Source organism: Numida meleagris, chromosome 6 (genome assembly GCF_002078875.1).
Source record: "Numida meleagris isolate 19003 breed g44 Domestic line chromosome 6, NumMel1.0, whole genome shotgun sequence".
Lineage (NCBI taxonomy): Eukaryota > Metazoa > Chordata > Aves > Galliformes > Numididae > Numida > Numida meleagris.
This window is the reverse complement of record NC_034414.1, coordinates 8,534,280-8,550,242: the sequence shown is the minus strand read 5'-3', so window position 1 is coordinate 8,550,242 and position 15,963 is coordinate 8,534,280. Positions and strand designations below refer to the sequence as shown.

General features: G+C 37.2%; 1 protein-coding gene and 1 long non-coding RNA gene across 19 annotated transcripts in view; one reads left to right on the top strand and one right to left on the bottom strand.

Moving 5' to 3' along the window:
- The window catches only part of LOC110400788, a 264,387-nt gene that overhangs the window by 246,327 nt on the left and 2,097 nt on the right, over nucleotides 1-15,963 (top strand). For all 10 annotated transcript variants that reach the window (XR_002440077.1, XR_002440071.1, XR_002440069.1 and 7 more), the window contains 4 exons: nucleotides 11,995-12,170; nucleotides 13,227-13,278; nucleotides 13,395-13,645; nucleotides 15,715-15,923. This is a non-coding gene — a long non-coding RNA (uncharacterized LOC110400788). The remainder of the gene's footprint in view (nucleotides 1-11,994; nucleotides 12,171-13,226; nucleotides 13,279-13,394; nucleotides 13,646-15,714; nucleotides 15,924-15,963) is intronic.
- The window catches only part of GALNT18 (polypeptide N-acetylgalactosaminyltransferase 18), a 321,281-nt gene continuing 308,807 nt past the window's right edge, over nucleotides 3,490-15,963 (bottom strand). For all 9 annotated transcript variants that reach the window (XM_021400989.1, XM_021400987.1, XM_021400985.1 and 6 more), the window contains one exon: nucleotides 3,490-3,959. In XM_021400989.1, coding sequence (XP_021256664.1) covers nucleotides 3,813-3,959 — 147 coding nt within the window. In that variant the 3' untranslated portion in view covers nucleotides 3,490-3,812. The remainder of the gene's footprint in view (nucleotides 3,960-15,963) is intronic.

The following is a 15,963-nucleotide window of genomic DNA, read 5'->3' as shown; positions in this document are numbered from 1 at the left end:
CAACAGCTATTTGCTTTCTTACCACTTTTGCAACTGCCTCTTGACAAATGTATATAAAAAGGTTTAGTGATGGCTGTTGACTAATTAACTTCTTTCTAGCAAAAACATGGAAGTACAACTAAGACCTGATGTTGGTGGATTAAATGCCTCAGTTTAAATGTTGAAGTTACAGAAAGATTAAACCAAAAACAACTGTCTCCCTTGTAGCAAAAGAGGGCAATGCTCTGCAAAAGATAAGCTCACTTCTGTACAGTCACTTAGCAGCAGATGTTAGCAAGCCTGCAAAAGCCAGGCAGGTGAGGGCACTCTTGAATTCTCATATTTAAGTTCTAGCTAGGGATGAACAGATGTGATCTTGGTACTCCATGTTCCTGAATACTTCTGCCTTTGCATGTAAACAAAGAAGTGAATGCGTATGTAGAACCCAGATCTCTTCTCAAGACTGTACAGCCCAGTTCCAGAAGTATTAGCTAGGGATCTCTCACAAAGGCCGGACCCTATTAACTTCCCAAGGAAATGGAAGTGTTGTGTTTGTGTGGTCAGCATAGCTCCTTTCCTCATTCTTTCTGTTGTCTTGTTCCACACAAAACTGTTCTGAGAAGACACACAGCAGAATTCCTCTAGCCTTGAGAAAACACTGTAGGTGATACCCTGATACAAACACTTCAAGTGATAGCTGAGAAGATAAAGGAAATAAGTACATATTGTCCGTAAATAATGTAAGAAGTACAGTAGGACAGGAAGAGAGCTCAGGGTTGCTTAAAACTTTTTTTTTTAATTGTCAGGGTATTCTTATCAGCTAATAGATACGTTACTGTTAATTGTCCAGAAAAAGTCATCAAAATATTTCAGGAGATGGAGGAAGAGGGAGCTGACCTTTTCTTTCTCTTATTTTCATCTCTGACCAGAGGAATACACGAGCACTGCTTTCCAAATGGCTTGGGGAATATTCATGTTTGTTCCCTTAAGTGCTTGCTTTCCCTCTTTGGAACAATTTTTTTTTTTTTTTTTTAACTATTGCGAGGGTAGATTTGGGAATGTTTTTATTATTTAGGCAACTGATGACTGAGTAATATTTTAAAAGATTCCAAAAAGTGAAGATGAGTTTTATTTTTCACTCGCTATGGTGATTATTCATCATTTTTCAGTGTGAGGCATAGCTTCTGTATCTGTTTAATTCCTGTGTGACTGAAGAGAAAATGGGAGAGGTCACAGCAAAGTTAGTGCCACATGGAGCAAAAGATGGCTCTGTCCTTCACTTACACTTGTTTGACAGTCCTGTTTTTTTTTTTTTTTTCTCTTCCAAGAGAAGAGATGTGCAAAAGAAAACATCTGAGACCACATCGCTGCATCCCCATGTACTTAATTCTTGGCATCTTTGCTGAAATGAGGATAAGTTTATGTCATGCTACCCTGTATGAATCCTGTGCTTTTCCTCTGTCTGATAGTGCAGTTTCCTCCTCGCTGATCTGGTCTTCAGGAGGTAATTGTCAAGTTGGTCAGTAGCTAAACTTGAGAATGATTACAAAGGTTGTGTATGCCAGGTACTGAGCCCTCTCCAATCATGATGCTGCAGTGTGCGAGAGGATTGGTTCGCATGTACAAGGAATACCTCCTTGTGGAAAACCTGCTTTCTCCACAGGGTGCAACCTAAGTTGCTTCACCTTGTCCAGCTGTAGTACCCTGACACGCCAGTTATCGTTCTTTAGTGTTCTAATTTTAGTGCGAGTTTGTACCCAAACTGGCCTGAGAGGCCTCTAAGTTGGTTGGAGCGTAGATATAAAGTTGCTCTTCATCGATTGTAACTGCTTTTGCATTGTTGGCTCTGCATTTTCTTCTCTGAAGTTAACATAACTATATATAGCAGCAGGTTGAACACTTAAAATTAACATGCCACATGACAATAACCACTCATTAAGAACAAGACTGCTAGCTGATCCTGAATGTAAAGTCAGTCTGCAACACTCAATTCCGCAACTACAACAACAACAAAAAACCACAACACAAAAAACCCTGCTCTAAAAGAGGTTATGGTTGTTCCTTCGAGCACAGATTTAAAAGCACAGATAGAATAATAACGGAGGGAGATTTCAGTATAAAAATAAATGCATCTGGAAATAGAGGTCAGTAATTCTAGTACTGCAGTTTAGCCCGTCATCCCAGTCTTAGCTGAGATGCAACACTACAACAGTGCATTGAAACCTTCTTTGAAATCTTATTATTGACCTAGATTCAGCCAAAAGGTAAATATTTCTGTTCTAAAAATGTTATCAGTGTGAAAATTGGGAATGGTAATGGAAGACTTAGGAGAAGTTTGGACTGAAGTATAACAGTTGATTCTAAGAAGCTACCTTAATATTGCTTTCTTTTTTACCTATGATGGACAAATTGTTGATACCAGGACCTGGATTGCTCCATGCTTCGCTCTGCTTGCCTTGGCAAGATTTGTCAAAGACATAGCCTGTGTCTGTGTGGTGCTTGGTGGCCTGTTTCTGAGGGAACTGTGACACAAGAGAATGGCCCAGCAGCTGCTGCTGGGAGAGCTGCCTGGGCAGTACAGCACAGGGGGCTGGAGCTCACAGAAGTAGCTTGCTAGTGTGTCTAAGGTCTTCATCTCAAGACATCAGGAATAATGTTAATACTGCTTGTTTAACAGAGGCGGCAGAAGTAGCAGGAGCGCTCTGCTGGGTAACAGCATTACACAACTTTTTCAGACCACCACAAAGCCAAATTCTGCCTTGAGTGCTAGCCTAGCATGTCCAAAGCACTGGCTGTTTAGTTAGTTACTTGTACATGCAGACTTAGGAACAATATGTTAAGCACTGGCTTAGTTGGTCCTTACGTTTTAAGAAAACATTAATGAGGAAAGGTAAAGGTGAGAAAAAGTAAACGCTGTTAATAGCACAGCTATCTATTAACATATATCTGCATTTGGCAATCGGCATTATTTTCTGTGTGATAAAATCTCCTTCAAGATGCACGTACCTCCAGGGAAGAACTTGCCCCAGTTGGAATTTTTCATAGCCCTGGCTCTGTTCTCTTTTCTGGTCGAAGGCAGGTCAGTGCTGAAGCTGTAGAAGCTACAGAATTGCACTCCAGTCCAGCTGGTTGAAGAACCAATGTGTTTTATGTATTTGGATCATGGAAAAGAAAATGTGACCTCCTCTTTCTGACTGCCTTCTATGCTGGTTTTTAGTTTCTCCTGTATCTTCATGTTCCTGACTGGGGAAGTGATGGCAAGGGAGTTATACTGTTAATACCCAAGGAACTGGCATCGCCTCTGGATCTTTGGGCATGACACATGCGGAGATGCATAGTGCTGGCCACCATTTACTCCTCTGAATTTTGGCTAAGGTAGGGCTTTAACCAGAAACCTGGAAAACACTGATACTTGGCCGCCACTTGCCAGGATGAGGCTTTAGTTAATGAAAACAGTGAAACCACCACTTAATTTCTAAGCTGATTACCCTGGAGACAGCTAGACAGTAGTAAATAGTATTTGGGTTTTTTTATTCAATAAAAGCTTGAGTTATAAATATTCTCCATTTGTTTTCTATTTACAGATGTAAAATATTTTAGGATAGCCTTCCCATCACCTATCATTCAACATCTCTATAAATGCAATGAAAACATAATTGTAAAATAAAATGCCTATTTTCAGCCCACAAACCCAATTTCCACACACTCAGAGAATAAAATCAAAGGGACAGAAAGGAGAGAAGGAACAGGGAGGGAAGAAACACAGTACAGCAGGCAACAATTCAGTATTTGCTACACAGTAGCAAAAGGAATGGGTAAAAAAATGTAGTCTGCTATGACGACAAGCTTTTCAAGACATTTGTTATAGACCAGCGTTGTCCAGTGCACTTCTGTAGGACGAGTTGAAATCCAAATTCATTTTCATTGTTTTCCTGCAGTTCCAGGCAACGCTTGGATTTTCGGTTCTGGATTGGACCTCCCTTTAAAGGTGGAGAGAGAAAGGAAAAAAAAAAAGTTTGGGTTAAACACTGTGATCTCGTTGCATTGCTACTGCATGACAGTATGAACTAGAGAGCATTCCAGTGTCCATCTATTGAAGTCCACCGCTATTGTGAAAAACCGGGGGCAGGATAGGCACTAGGCTGGATCTGTAGCGAAGGTTCCTTTTGTCAAGGGCTGATTTAATCTCTGAGGCAGTTCAGAATGGCTACAATTGCTTGGTTAGCGTTTCAGCGAATGGTATTTCTAGAATTGAGCTGCGTGTCTGGCCATACTCGTTAACCATGGGCCCAAAGCTTTCCTGTTTGCTTCACTTGCCTAACTCAGTGGCTATGCTGCACCACTGAAACACACACGCACACGCACACACACGCACGCAAAAAAGGACCTATGTCTTGGCCAGGGGTGTCCCGTATATGTAAAGTGCACAAAAAAAAGTAAAAAATTATTCTTTGAATACTGAAATGAACGGTCTTTTATAATCTCATGTTGTTAGTGCTCAGTATCTACTCTTCATTTGTTCATCAGTGTGATACTGCCATGCTAAAAGCCCCTCTCTATCTTCACTCTAAGTAGCAGCTAATCTTAAATAACTGAGGCTATCACACAGTTAACTATAAAGAACAATTAAATCATTTTTTTTTTTTACTTTTTTTCCTTTTAATTCTTTTCAGGTAACTTCCTTATTGGTTCTTTATAGTTGGTAACTTGTACATGTTATTGTCTGGGAAGTTACTTCTAAGATAAACAGTAGAATAATTTGCACAGTAGTCTGAAAGGCTGTGTCTGTCTCTAGAGGATCTTGGACTTGCATAATAGAGAATTACTGGCTTAATCTGCAAATCAAAGAATGGAGGGTAAGTCAGTCAGTACAACCACATTAGTACAGCTGAAGTATAGAAATAGTAGCCATGTATTTAAATTGCTTATTTGTACAATGGAGAGAAAAATAGCTGTAATTAAAACAAACAAACAAACAAAAAAAAAACAAAAAAAAAAGGAATCCCACAGAAGGTAAACAGTTTGCATCAGGTCTGTGTTACAGAAAGTCACAAGCGTGAGAGATTTCTCTTCTAACCACAGGGATATTTGTTATACCCCATAGAAATGCTGAATTTGGTCTTCAGAGAAGGCTGTTTTTTTCAGACAGGGGCAGTTCATTACGCTCTGTACAGGTTGTTCTCCATTCAGACAGCAGGTGACCAGGGGAGTGTCCTCTCCTCCTATTATATCAGTAATATATTTTGGGGACAGGCTAGTGAGACAGAAATAGGTTTGAAATTTCAAAGATCTAAATATGGCGTGGAGTAATAGAGACCATAGCAGGAATAATCTGTGACATTCAAAACATGAGGCTCCCATAGATTCTCCCTGGTAAGTCTAGGTGCAGAATTCAGATTAAATAGACAAGCATGTATTAGGTATTTAAATCTATCTCTGCAATGAAATGCTGAGTGAACTGTATTTTCCCACTTCTGTATAAGACTTTATTGACATTTATGTTAATAATGGTAGTTAAACGTGGGTGTATGGTGACAGCATGAATTCCAAGACATCTATGAGCACTATAATTGACATAGAAAAAAATTTTTTGGACTAACTATGATAGGAAGTCAGATAAAGCTTTATTATATGCTATTTGTTTGCTTAACCCTTGATCAAGTTAATTTGGCCTTCTAAACTTGACTGAAGTGAGAGTTTTTCAAGTGAATTCATAGAATTCATAGAATGAGGTCCTGCAGATGTACAAGTCCAACATAATGATATTTTCTTGCTGCCAAAAATAATCTGTTGACATTTTATATATATATAAATATTATAAATATATATAAATATATATAAAATATTGTATATATTTTTATATTATATATATTATATTTATAATATTTATATATATATACACATAATTTCAGGAATGGGTACAGTCTCAATTTTTAATGAAAAAAATGTTGAGTATATTTTTTTTCCCCTGCATAGTCAGTGTTGCATGGCGCTCAGGGTCAGCACCACAAATGTGGAATTGGAGATTACAACTTAGCTCAAGCATTTCTGCCTAAACCCCAAATTTAAATCAACTTCTTTGAGCTTCCAACTGATGCTGGAATTGCCCGTGTTTCTGTCATTAAAGTTAACTAGTTCTACATCTGTGTCAAGCATTTACATGTATCAATTAGTCATTTTTCTCAGTCATGGTGTCTAAGGCATCCTCAGCTTAGCTTTTGAACAAAGGTAAGAAAGAAATGTATCTTGTCAGAAAACTAACCAACCATGGCAGTTCAGGTCCCTTCCTTGCCTTTTTTTTGAATCTACGATAGAAATGTAGGTACAGTACTTCTAGACTTCACCTGCCACTTCTAAGTCATCGATTAGTGAAAGAACTGTATCCAGTCTCTCAATTTTAGCTAAAGCACAACAGCTAAAACAGAAGTGTGTTTGCTGGTAGACTTCTCTCCTCTCTGCCCAATGCCCTGAAATGAATTCTGTGGTATCCATCCTGAGAATAGCTTTTATGCCTATGGGGAGTAACTAGCTAGGATGCTCGTGTATAGCCTTAAATATGGAGTATCCATCTCTTCAGCAGCTTCTTTTTGACAGAAAAAGGTAGAGAAAGGTATTTTTGAAGAGCTGCAAAGCGCTCTGCAGTGGCTACTGGAAGTGGCTGAGTATGCTGAAGCCTCCTGCACGGAACAGAGAGACAACAAAGTAGTGGCTAATATGTGTGAGCTGAATGTTCTAGAGAGCAGAAATGCTCTTCCATAAGATGAGATGAGAGAACCACAAAGGCCTGTTAGGACAATTCAGCTTGAGAGAGATATGAGGTCTTTGCAGAACCATGGTTTAATCTTTCTGAGAGGTTGCAGTCTATGCACTTTTACTTTCTTTTCAGTTAAACATATAAAGAACTGTACACTGAGAAGGGTTTATATAGGATGTAAAAATTTCTCTAATTAGACTATTTTTATGTTCTTTTCATTTTCCCCCTTCATGTGGCCAATGCAAGCATGGTATTGGTCTATTATCTGTACGGTAAGGACAGTGCACCCACCATACACTACAAGGTATATTTGCTAATTCATGAGTTGTATAATTCATTAAAGCACATGATGGAGCAACTCCACTGAACGCAAATATGCAAGCAACACTCACCAAAAGCTAACACTACACTTTGCTACTCTGACTGGCTTGGCCACTGAATTACAGTATTACTGAATGGCTTCAGCAGTTTGTCAGCATCGTCAGTGTTTGTACATCTAGAACCAAATACAGATAAAGGTATCCCTTTAATTATTTATTTGTAACTAGTTAGTGAAACTTGCATACAACTCTTGACAGTCATATTTATTGCTCAGCAAAATCTTCTTTTGTGATACTAAGTAAGTCTCTGAGTAACCAAACACGAAGGTTAAGTTGTCTACCTGTCTAGCTCCCTTTCCCCACCCTAGCTAAGACCTCTACTTTCCAATTTAAAGGCAAAGATTTGGTAGCTTAGAATAATGTTTTTTACGATATATAAAAAAATGATTCTCTAGGCTGAAACAAGTTACAGAGAAATTCCGCTCAGTTGAACAGAAGTAGGATTAAGATCATTGATGATGAGGGACAGTGCAAAGGCAGTAGAGTTTCAGGTGGCTAAATAAATGCAGGTCAAGTATTTTATAAAAACAGACTGAGCATGACAGCACTACTAAGTTCAACAGAAAATTTGATAGGCTTTGCAGTGTGGGTTGAAGCAACTCCTATGAGAAGCACAAATGCTCTCAACTCCTGGTAGCATTAGACACATATAAAACTGATTTAGTGGTCCATAAGATTACTTCTAAAGTAAACACTATTTCACATCATCAATCCTGTTCTGGCAAATAGCTGTTGGCATCTGTGCTAACTTAGGCTCGCGTAACGCACAGTGGAACACAATAATACTTTTGATTTTCCTTAGAATTATTGTACTTGTCATACCCAAAAGATTTTCAAGTCTTTCACCAAAGCAGAATTTAGCCAATACTACAGCATTTAAGAATACCATGTGATATACCTGCAAACTACAATAGTGCGCAGTACAAGGATGAGCCAGTGTGTTTGGTCAGCTGGTCCACGTGTAGCAGTATACAAATTCTACATTCTTCTGTTGCAAGTATATGCTTGTGTATTCCAGGTTAAAGACGGAGTGATACAAGCTGTACAAAGTAGTTAGTCTTTGTTGCACCGTACTATGTTTGTTTTTTGTGGTGTTTATTGTGTGGGGGTGAACGCGTATGTCCCAGCATCCTTGTTCATGTCCTTGGTCTGCAGAGCAGCAGAGGTCCTCTGGAATATTGGTCACTGCAGGGTTAGTTGGTTACTTGAAGGTTTTCAAGGTTAGTTGAAAGCTTTCATAAGGTTTCTCTAATAGTTGGAAGGCTTGTGATTCAGAGGGCTACAAATAGGACAGAATAGAGGTACAGCTTTCTTTGCAAATATTGGACATGTTAAATGCAATTGTGTTTACAGAGATAGTACGCATGTGCAATCTAACCTGCATCTCCTGCCCCACCATGCTATTGTTACTGCAGAATTAGTGTTATGTACCAAGTTAGACTCCTCAGAAAACTCCCTTCAAAACAAAGCAAAGCCTTCTCTGACTTCATAACAAGCAAAGAAAAGATGCATTAAGGAAGTTTCTGTAACATATATCTTGCCAAAAGTTCTGAACAGCTCATAGTACTTTTTTGGCCTGAAGTTTCATCTCACGCTTATTTATTTCTTGTACTACATGACAGGCTTATTTAATCAGATACCATTTTACTAATGAAAGTGTAAGATTGTTCTGATTTCTGGATGTATTTTAATTTAAATTTACCATTGTATTTACTCTCTAAAATTCTTAAGAATTCTTTACAGCAAGAACTAAGTAATTTTCTGTTCCTTGTTACTCTGAAGTCTGATTGCCACAGTTGTGTTTTCAGATATGGACAGAAAAACACAAGGCAGGAAGGAATAGAAATTCTGCTTCACATATATTGGGTATTTTTAAGAAAGGATTCAAATGTGGGTAGATGCCACCGTTAGAGTGGAATAAGTAATTCACAGCAATTAATTGACTTGGTTAATTCAGCCACTGTTTGTGCCTGACAGAGCTGCCAGATGTGATCTGTGATATTCAGGCTTTAAAACAGATGTGATGGGTTTTGTAAGCCTCAGGTTCTTGTATTGGGTTTCATATTTTCAGGAAAAAAAAAACAGAGAAAGGGAAAACAGTGAAGTGAGGATGCTGCTTCAAACTGAACCAGTGCTTCATAGCCTAGAAAAAGCTCTTAGGCACACACCTTATACAGGGTTTGGTTACCTATAAAATGAGGGATATTAAATGAATGCTGTGGGCTGTCAGCATTTCAGAAAACCAAACTGATAGCTCCGTTTAACAATTTACTTTAAGGTATACCTATTTCTTGCACTGCTGAAATTTACTTCATCTACTCTCTATATATGTGTGTATATATATAGGTATATGTATACACATACACACAAAGTGTATTCAGTATTGTAGCTATATGCTATATGCTTTATATATGCTATAAAGATAATTGCAGATTAGTCTCGAATTTTCTATTAGTACTTCAGACAGTATACTCAAATAGTTACAGGCAGAAACTCTAAATTTAACTGTTTTGATACATTTGAAAGAAAGAATTATGATGACCATATATTAAATCAGGTTCTCATTGGGTAAATTTTCAATGTTTGTTAGTATGCCGGGTTTAGCCCTTAAAAAAAATTGCTGGATCTTTAGAAATCGTTTAATCTTTTTTGTGGTCTCTTTGGTATTAAGGTTGCCGAAGAAAGAAAGCGGTGACAGGAAAAACTTATTAATTGATTCCATGGAGCACTACCTGTATTACCAGTATTGCTTGGAAATACTGGATACTGAGTTTATAATTTCTACTTGATAGCTATATAAAGGAAATGAGTATGTATATAACAGTATATATAGGTAACTGCTTCATTCCCTTGTGAAATCAAAAGCAGTATGACAAATTTTGTAACTCTTTGGCCAGCAGGTACTCTGTAAAAAAGCAGACAGATAGTGTTTGTTGTTCAGATCATGCAAAATGAATTTTAAATAATTAAATATTCCTCAGCAATGAGTTTGGTTAGCTGTTCCTCTTCAGAGGGACTTGTTTCCTGTTATATTTGCTTTGACTACCATGAAAATGAGGTGTACTTGACTGGTATTACGTGGATGAAATATTATATGCAGAAATGTTAAACATTAAGGTGTTGTCTATCTGCTATTTATGTCACTATTTACAGTTAGGCAAAGGAGAAATTTTACCAGATGTTATTTTTTCAATGAGTTTATTTTCTCAACCCCAACAAAAAGCTACTTGCTGTATATAATCTCATACATTTAGGTAAATAGGATCCCTATTTACAATAGGGATCAGCCAAACCATTTCTTAAGAAAAAAAATAGTTTTTTCCTCCTCCAGCACTCTAGCTGGGCTGTCAGGCAGCCATCTGGGTACTGGTCTTCCATCCACATATTGGTACAAAGAAGTCAGTATTAGTTACACCAATTCAATCGATTTACATCCCATTTTGTTGTGTTTCACTACTGAAACTTGTAACTGTTCAGATTTCATATAATCATAAATGCTAGATTTTCATGTTGCTGTAACAAATCAAACAATGCGACCTTATCTGCACATCCAGACTATGTTTTAGTAACTAGTGGACTCCGTGATCATTTTCTGGAGGAGTCCAGGTTCCAAGCACAGCTATTTAAATGCGTATTAAATCTACAGGATGTGGAAATACTCAATCCTATTAATTAAAGTATTTAAATAAGAGCAATTAAACTTGCCAGGAGGAAATGCAGTGTCATACAGAGAATGTAATTGGAATGGAAAACAAATTACAGGAAAAACAGCATAAAATTCAGAAACAATGTATGGATTTAAGCCTGCCAGTAATATTTTGCAGGCATATATCAAACTTCATCACAACAGATGACAAAGGCCCATTGTTAGTAATAAGGTTTAGAAAATACTACCTCACAGAAATATATATTCAAGCCCCACTGAAACACAAAGCAGCTCTTCAAGATGTGATAGTTGAAAATGAATTTCACAATAGCAACTGGTGATAAAACTAAGAAAATTGAAGCAGGCTTTGGATAGAATACGTTACCTAGACTGGAAAGCTCTTTAGAGATTTTTCAGAAAGTAAATGCATATCTTTTTTGTGTCAATAGTAGCCAGGAAATTTTCGTCATACCAGAAAAATAGGAGGCAGAAACACTTACTGTAGGTGTGTATATATATATGTATTTTTTTTAAACACAGGAAAGTGTTGAATAATAAGTGAATAATAATAATAACAAAAAAAAAGGTATAAAGTCTTGCAGCAAAATGCAAAATTTATAGCTGAAAATAGTTCGGCTTGGTTTTGGCAACAGCTCCCAGTGATGATGCATTTGCATTGATCTTCTGATAGCTGGGATTACCTAATAAGAGCGTAGAAAAGGAAGAGCTAGACTTATGCTACGCAACTGATAATGAAGAGCATCACTTCTCAGAATTCAGCTGCTGTCCTGAGTAACAAGTTGATAGGACAATTCATTTAGAAATAAATTGGATGCCTTTTAGAGTACTGGCAGTCATAAAAGCTGAATGCAGTAAGCTCCAGCAGGACATGCTGGTGAGAGAGGTGATTCACATGTTGACATCTGCTGAACGGTGAGGAATTTGAAAATATACTAAATGAAGTAAAAATCAGATTTTTCTTAGTATGTAAATGAAAAATAGTGGTATCTGATGTCTGTGCTGGAACGTATGAATAGCTGTGGGAACCCGGTAAATGATCTCTCTAAAGAAAAACCATTGTTTGAATTAATACTGTGCAACTATGGTGATTTCTGTGAACTTAAGAAACCTATTGAATTAATTGTCACAGGCATCAACGTTCAGTGACTGACTAGACTTTATTTTTAATGGGGTGGGTTACTTTTAAGAGCACTAATAAAAACAAATGTTTATAGGCATGACAAGATCATCATTTAGACAAAACAACTGGGAGCCTTCATGAAGGGAGCGCAACAGGGCTCTAGAAGCAACTCCCCCTCACGGTGTTACAGTGAACCTCTGGCTCTGGAGAGAGTTGTTTTCTGGGAAACAGCAAGCAGTGATCGCTGTTGGAGGCAGTCTGCTTGACAAGGTAGTTATTAACTTTCTGATTTGTGATGCGTATTTCTAGGTTCCATCTTTTTGTTGGATTTTGAAGAATTCATTATTTGCATAGATGTTGCTTTCTAAGGCTCTTTCTCTGTTGCTAACTTGTGGAAACTGCTTGTTAACATCTCTTCCCTCCCAGTTACTGAGTGTGCCCAAGATGTTACTGTGAGGTTGCTAATGAAAAAACCCTTTCACAGCATGCCACTCAAGGTCATGCCTAGGAGCACCTTACTACCTCGTTCTTTCTCTATTTCTCCTTATGGATGAAAATGTTCTAACACAGCATACAAAAAAAAATTAATGTCAAGAAGAAAAGTTCATGTTATTACCACTAGCCTTAGCATAAGATACCTAGTTAATCATCACCGACCTAACGAGAAATTCCTTTCAACACTGCTAGAAATCCCAAGACTTTTATCTTTTCCCTAAGAAATAGATGTTTTCCCTAGGCAGTTTGCTGAGATGCCTATGATTTAGGGTTTTTAAATAGGAGAAAAAATGAATTCCTGTTTTTTTTTTTTTGTTTTTAAGATGCAATTCTTACTCAAGTGTAACTTGTTCAGGAAACAAAAATATTGAATGAAATTTTATTTTCTTTTAGGATGATGGTATTTCACTGGTGTGGGTTTTCTAATGTGAATGCTCAGTGTTCAGGGCTTTGTAACTCATTTTTACCCAGAAACTGAACTGTTTTTGCATTGTCATTATATGCTTATGATTAAACCAGTATCTAGAAACCAGGAAATAAATTGAGTGCCAAGTGAAGAAAATTAAGAAATGAATGTAGTGTAAATAGTAAATACTAGTGTAGTATTTCAACTGATCTGTGTATTCTAACATAGAAATTTAGGTTGGGCTCTTGGGATCTTTAGTTACAGTATGTGGTTATTGAAAACAGCCTTTTCCTTAGTTCCTAAAGAATCCTATAAGCTGATTAGAATTGATATTGGGACAGGAATTTCCTTGCTTCTGCAGTGCAGGCCTTGCACGGTTTGCTTGGACAATAATGGAAATAATCTATTTTTGTCTGTTTTATTAGCTATTGTCACTGTCAGATTCAAGGTATCGGTCTCGGTGGTCTGATCACCTCAGTAAGTAACAAATCTTATTGTCTTGTCATATATATCATCACTGCATCCTAATTTAATTACTTAGTAAACATTTTTCTCAAATATTTTCCGTATTTTCATCTTTAATTGGACTGTAGGATGTCGTCTGGTAACTAAAGTTACTTGCACCTTGAATTCCAATGGAATGTAACTTCTACTGATTTCATCAGAGCAGAGTTTTGTTTTTCTCTGGGAAGCTAGAGAAATGGATGTATTCTGAAGGAAAAATACCTGCATCTCATAGCCGACGAATGCAGAACCCGAGAAACCAGGAAGAGACTCGTTCGGTAATGCAGAGGAAGAATCGAGAACAGAGATCATACCTCATGAAATCCAGCTACTTCAATGGGTAAGTATGTGCTGGTTATCAGCAAAACTGTAGAAAGCATGAGAGGCTTGACCATTCTCTTGCATGCCTGTAATGAACCTTATTGAGACCTTCTGCAGTTTTTGGAGAGAGCCTATCTGGACATCAGAAACTAGGAACACTGGGTGGGACTAGAACAAAAATTTTTTGTAAATAACAGTGGTGTTGAATATTAACATGCTAAATATGCAAATAGGATATCTGTTTTCAAGGAAAAACACAGCATATGTTAGCTTTCTTTTAAATTAATTCAGCACAAGCATCTTTGGAGCTTAAATGTAGTCCTCAGGAGAGTAAATACTGCATAATGTGACACACTGGAAAATACTTGAAATGCACCTACTAAAAGCTCCTTTTACTGTTGCAGTCACAAAAACTTCTGGCTGGCAAGTTCTACACCTAATTTGCAAAGACTAAAGCTTGCTACTGGAAAATTACTCCAAATAGAAGGCTAAACATAAACAAAAAAAAATTTGGTTGCCGTTATCTACATCAACACTGCAAGGAGATTTAATACCATTTACTAAAACAGAATATTTTACATATTTTCTTTCTGAATGTGATTCTTTAGCCTGTACATCTTTGTATCTTAGTTGAAATCAAGGATTCAAAATAGAATACTTCCAGAGTTTTGCATTTCTGAATAATTCCATTCTGCGTAAATAGGACTGAAGCATTTTTAGGGTTATAGCAAGACATAATTCAAGAAGTCTAAACAACAAATATTCTGATAAACTTGTTTTTAAAAGAAAGTATTTACTATGATGATAATATTGGCTAAGTTGCGCATGAATTACGAATAGATTTCCTAAAGCAAAAAGAACATAAAAACATTAAATACCACTTTCTCATGTCTAAATAGCATGACAGTTACAGGTCCTTGTCCTCTAGCTACAACATCTTGTGCAGTTATCCAGCTAATTCAAATATTACCCTTGCCTGTCTCTACTTAATATCTTATCAAAGACAGGCAAAGAATAGCTAAATGTAGGGGAAAAAAAAAAAAGTGCTGTTGATGTACTGGACCAATATGCTTAACACAGCACGGGGCTTGTGGAAGTGATCTCTTGTGGCTGAGGTTTAAAACTGAACACTTGACAACAGTGGTTATTTGAAATCAGATGGCCTCAAGAAAAATAGGGGGTTTAACCTAGTCTGTTAGTTCAGTTAATAGAATTAGCTTCTGTTTTTCTTTATCTCTCCTGTAATATCAAACTCTTTTGTTTCTTAAATAAGATCACAATCACTTCGTGTTCAGAGCTGCCAGGCAGTTAGCACTGCATAATTACATATAGCTGTATACAGCATCTCTTAATATGGCAAATACAAACTGAGTGTATTTGTATCCTGTGGGCTTTTGAAGTACAGAAGAAATTCAAATTCTTGATAAATTAATCATTTTGTTTTCTATCACGTGGCTCTGATAATGGAAAAATCTGAATAATTTCTTAGGGATATTTGTTTCCCTAGATACAGCTCTGCTGATGTTGTACACAGATGTCCTTGACTAATATATATAGATTGAAAATTGGGAGTAGACACTCCAAGAAAACTGCACTGTTTAACATCACTAGCAACTACTTTGTATGTAAAATCAGAAAGGGGGCATATAAAATGTGAACTAAGCAGAGCTCTGTACGTAAGCCTTCCATTTAATTCTGTGTGCAGTCTGTACTCTGCATTGTTTCAGATGAGGTTGTGGGTAATGGCTCTAGCTAGTGGTAGTACTGCACATCTTCTAATGTCATGAGATAAAGGCAAGTAAGAAAACTGAGAAAGGCTATCCAGCAAAAGCCAACATCAGTAGGATGAGCAAGATGGAAACACTTTCAGTAATTTTAAGGTACGTTCTTTCTTTACGCAGCTACACTGAATATCTATTTAATCTATAGAATTCCTATTATTTATTTAACATCTATTTAAATATGATGAGGAATGCTATAACTGAGCAAATCTATCTCCCATTTATCTTTTGAAGCAATTCCCACTATAACTTTTGGGAAATTACACACATGGTAACCATAGTTATCAGCCATAAATTTTACTTACAGCCTCCCAAGATGGCACAAGCCACCTTCTCTGAGCACTTCTGAATGGGAAGACTTCCTGTAGAATCCTCTTGCACCGACTAGAATTACACTTCTCCATTACATGTAAAAGCAATGTAGGTATTGAAGGAAGATGTGACTTCTGGTGGATATTAACACAGGACAGGACCGAGCATGTCATCTGCAGAGCATCTCCCTCCCAGGAGTCTGCGGTGAGTTGCCCATCCATATAGGTCAAAAAGGTGAATTAAG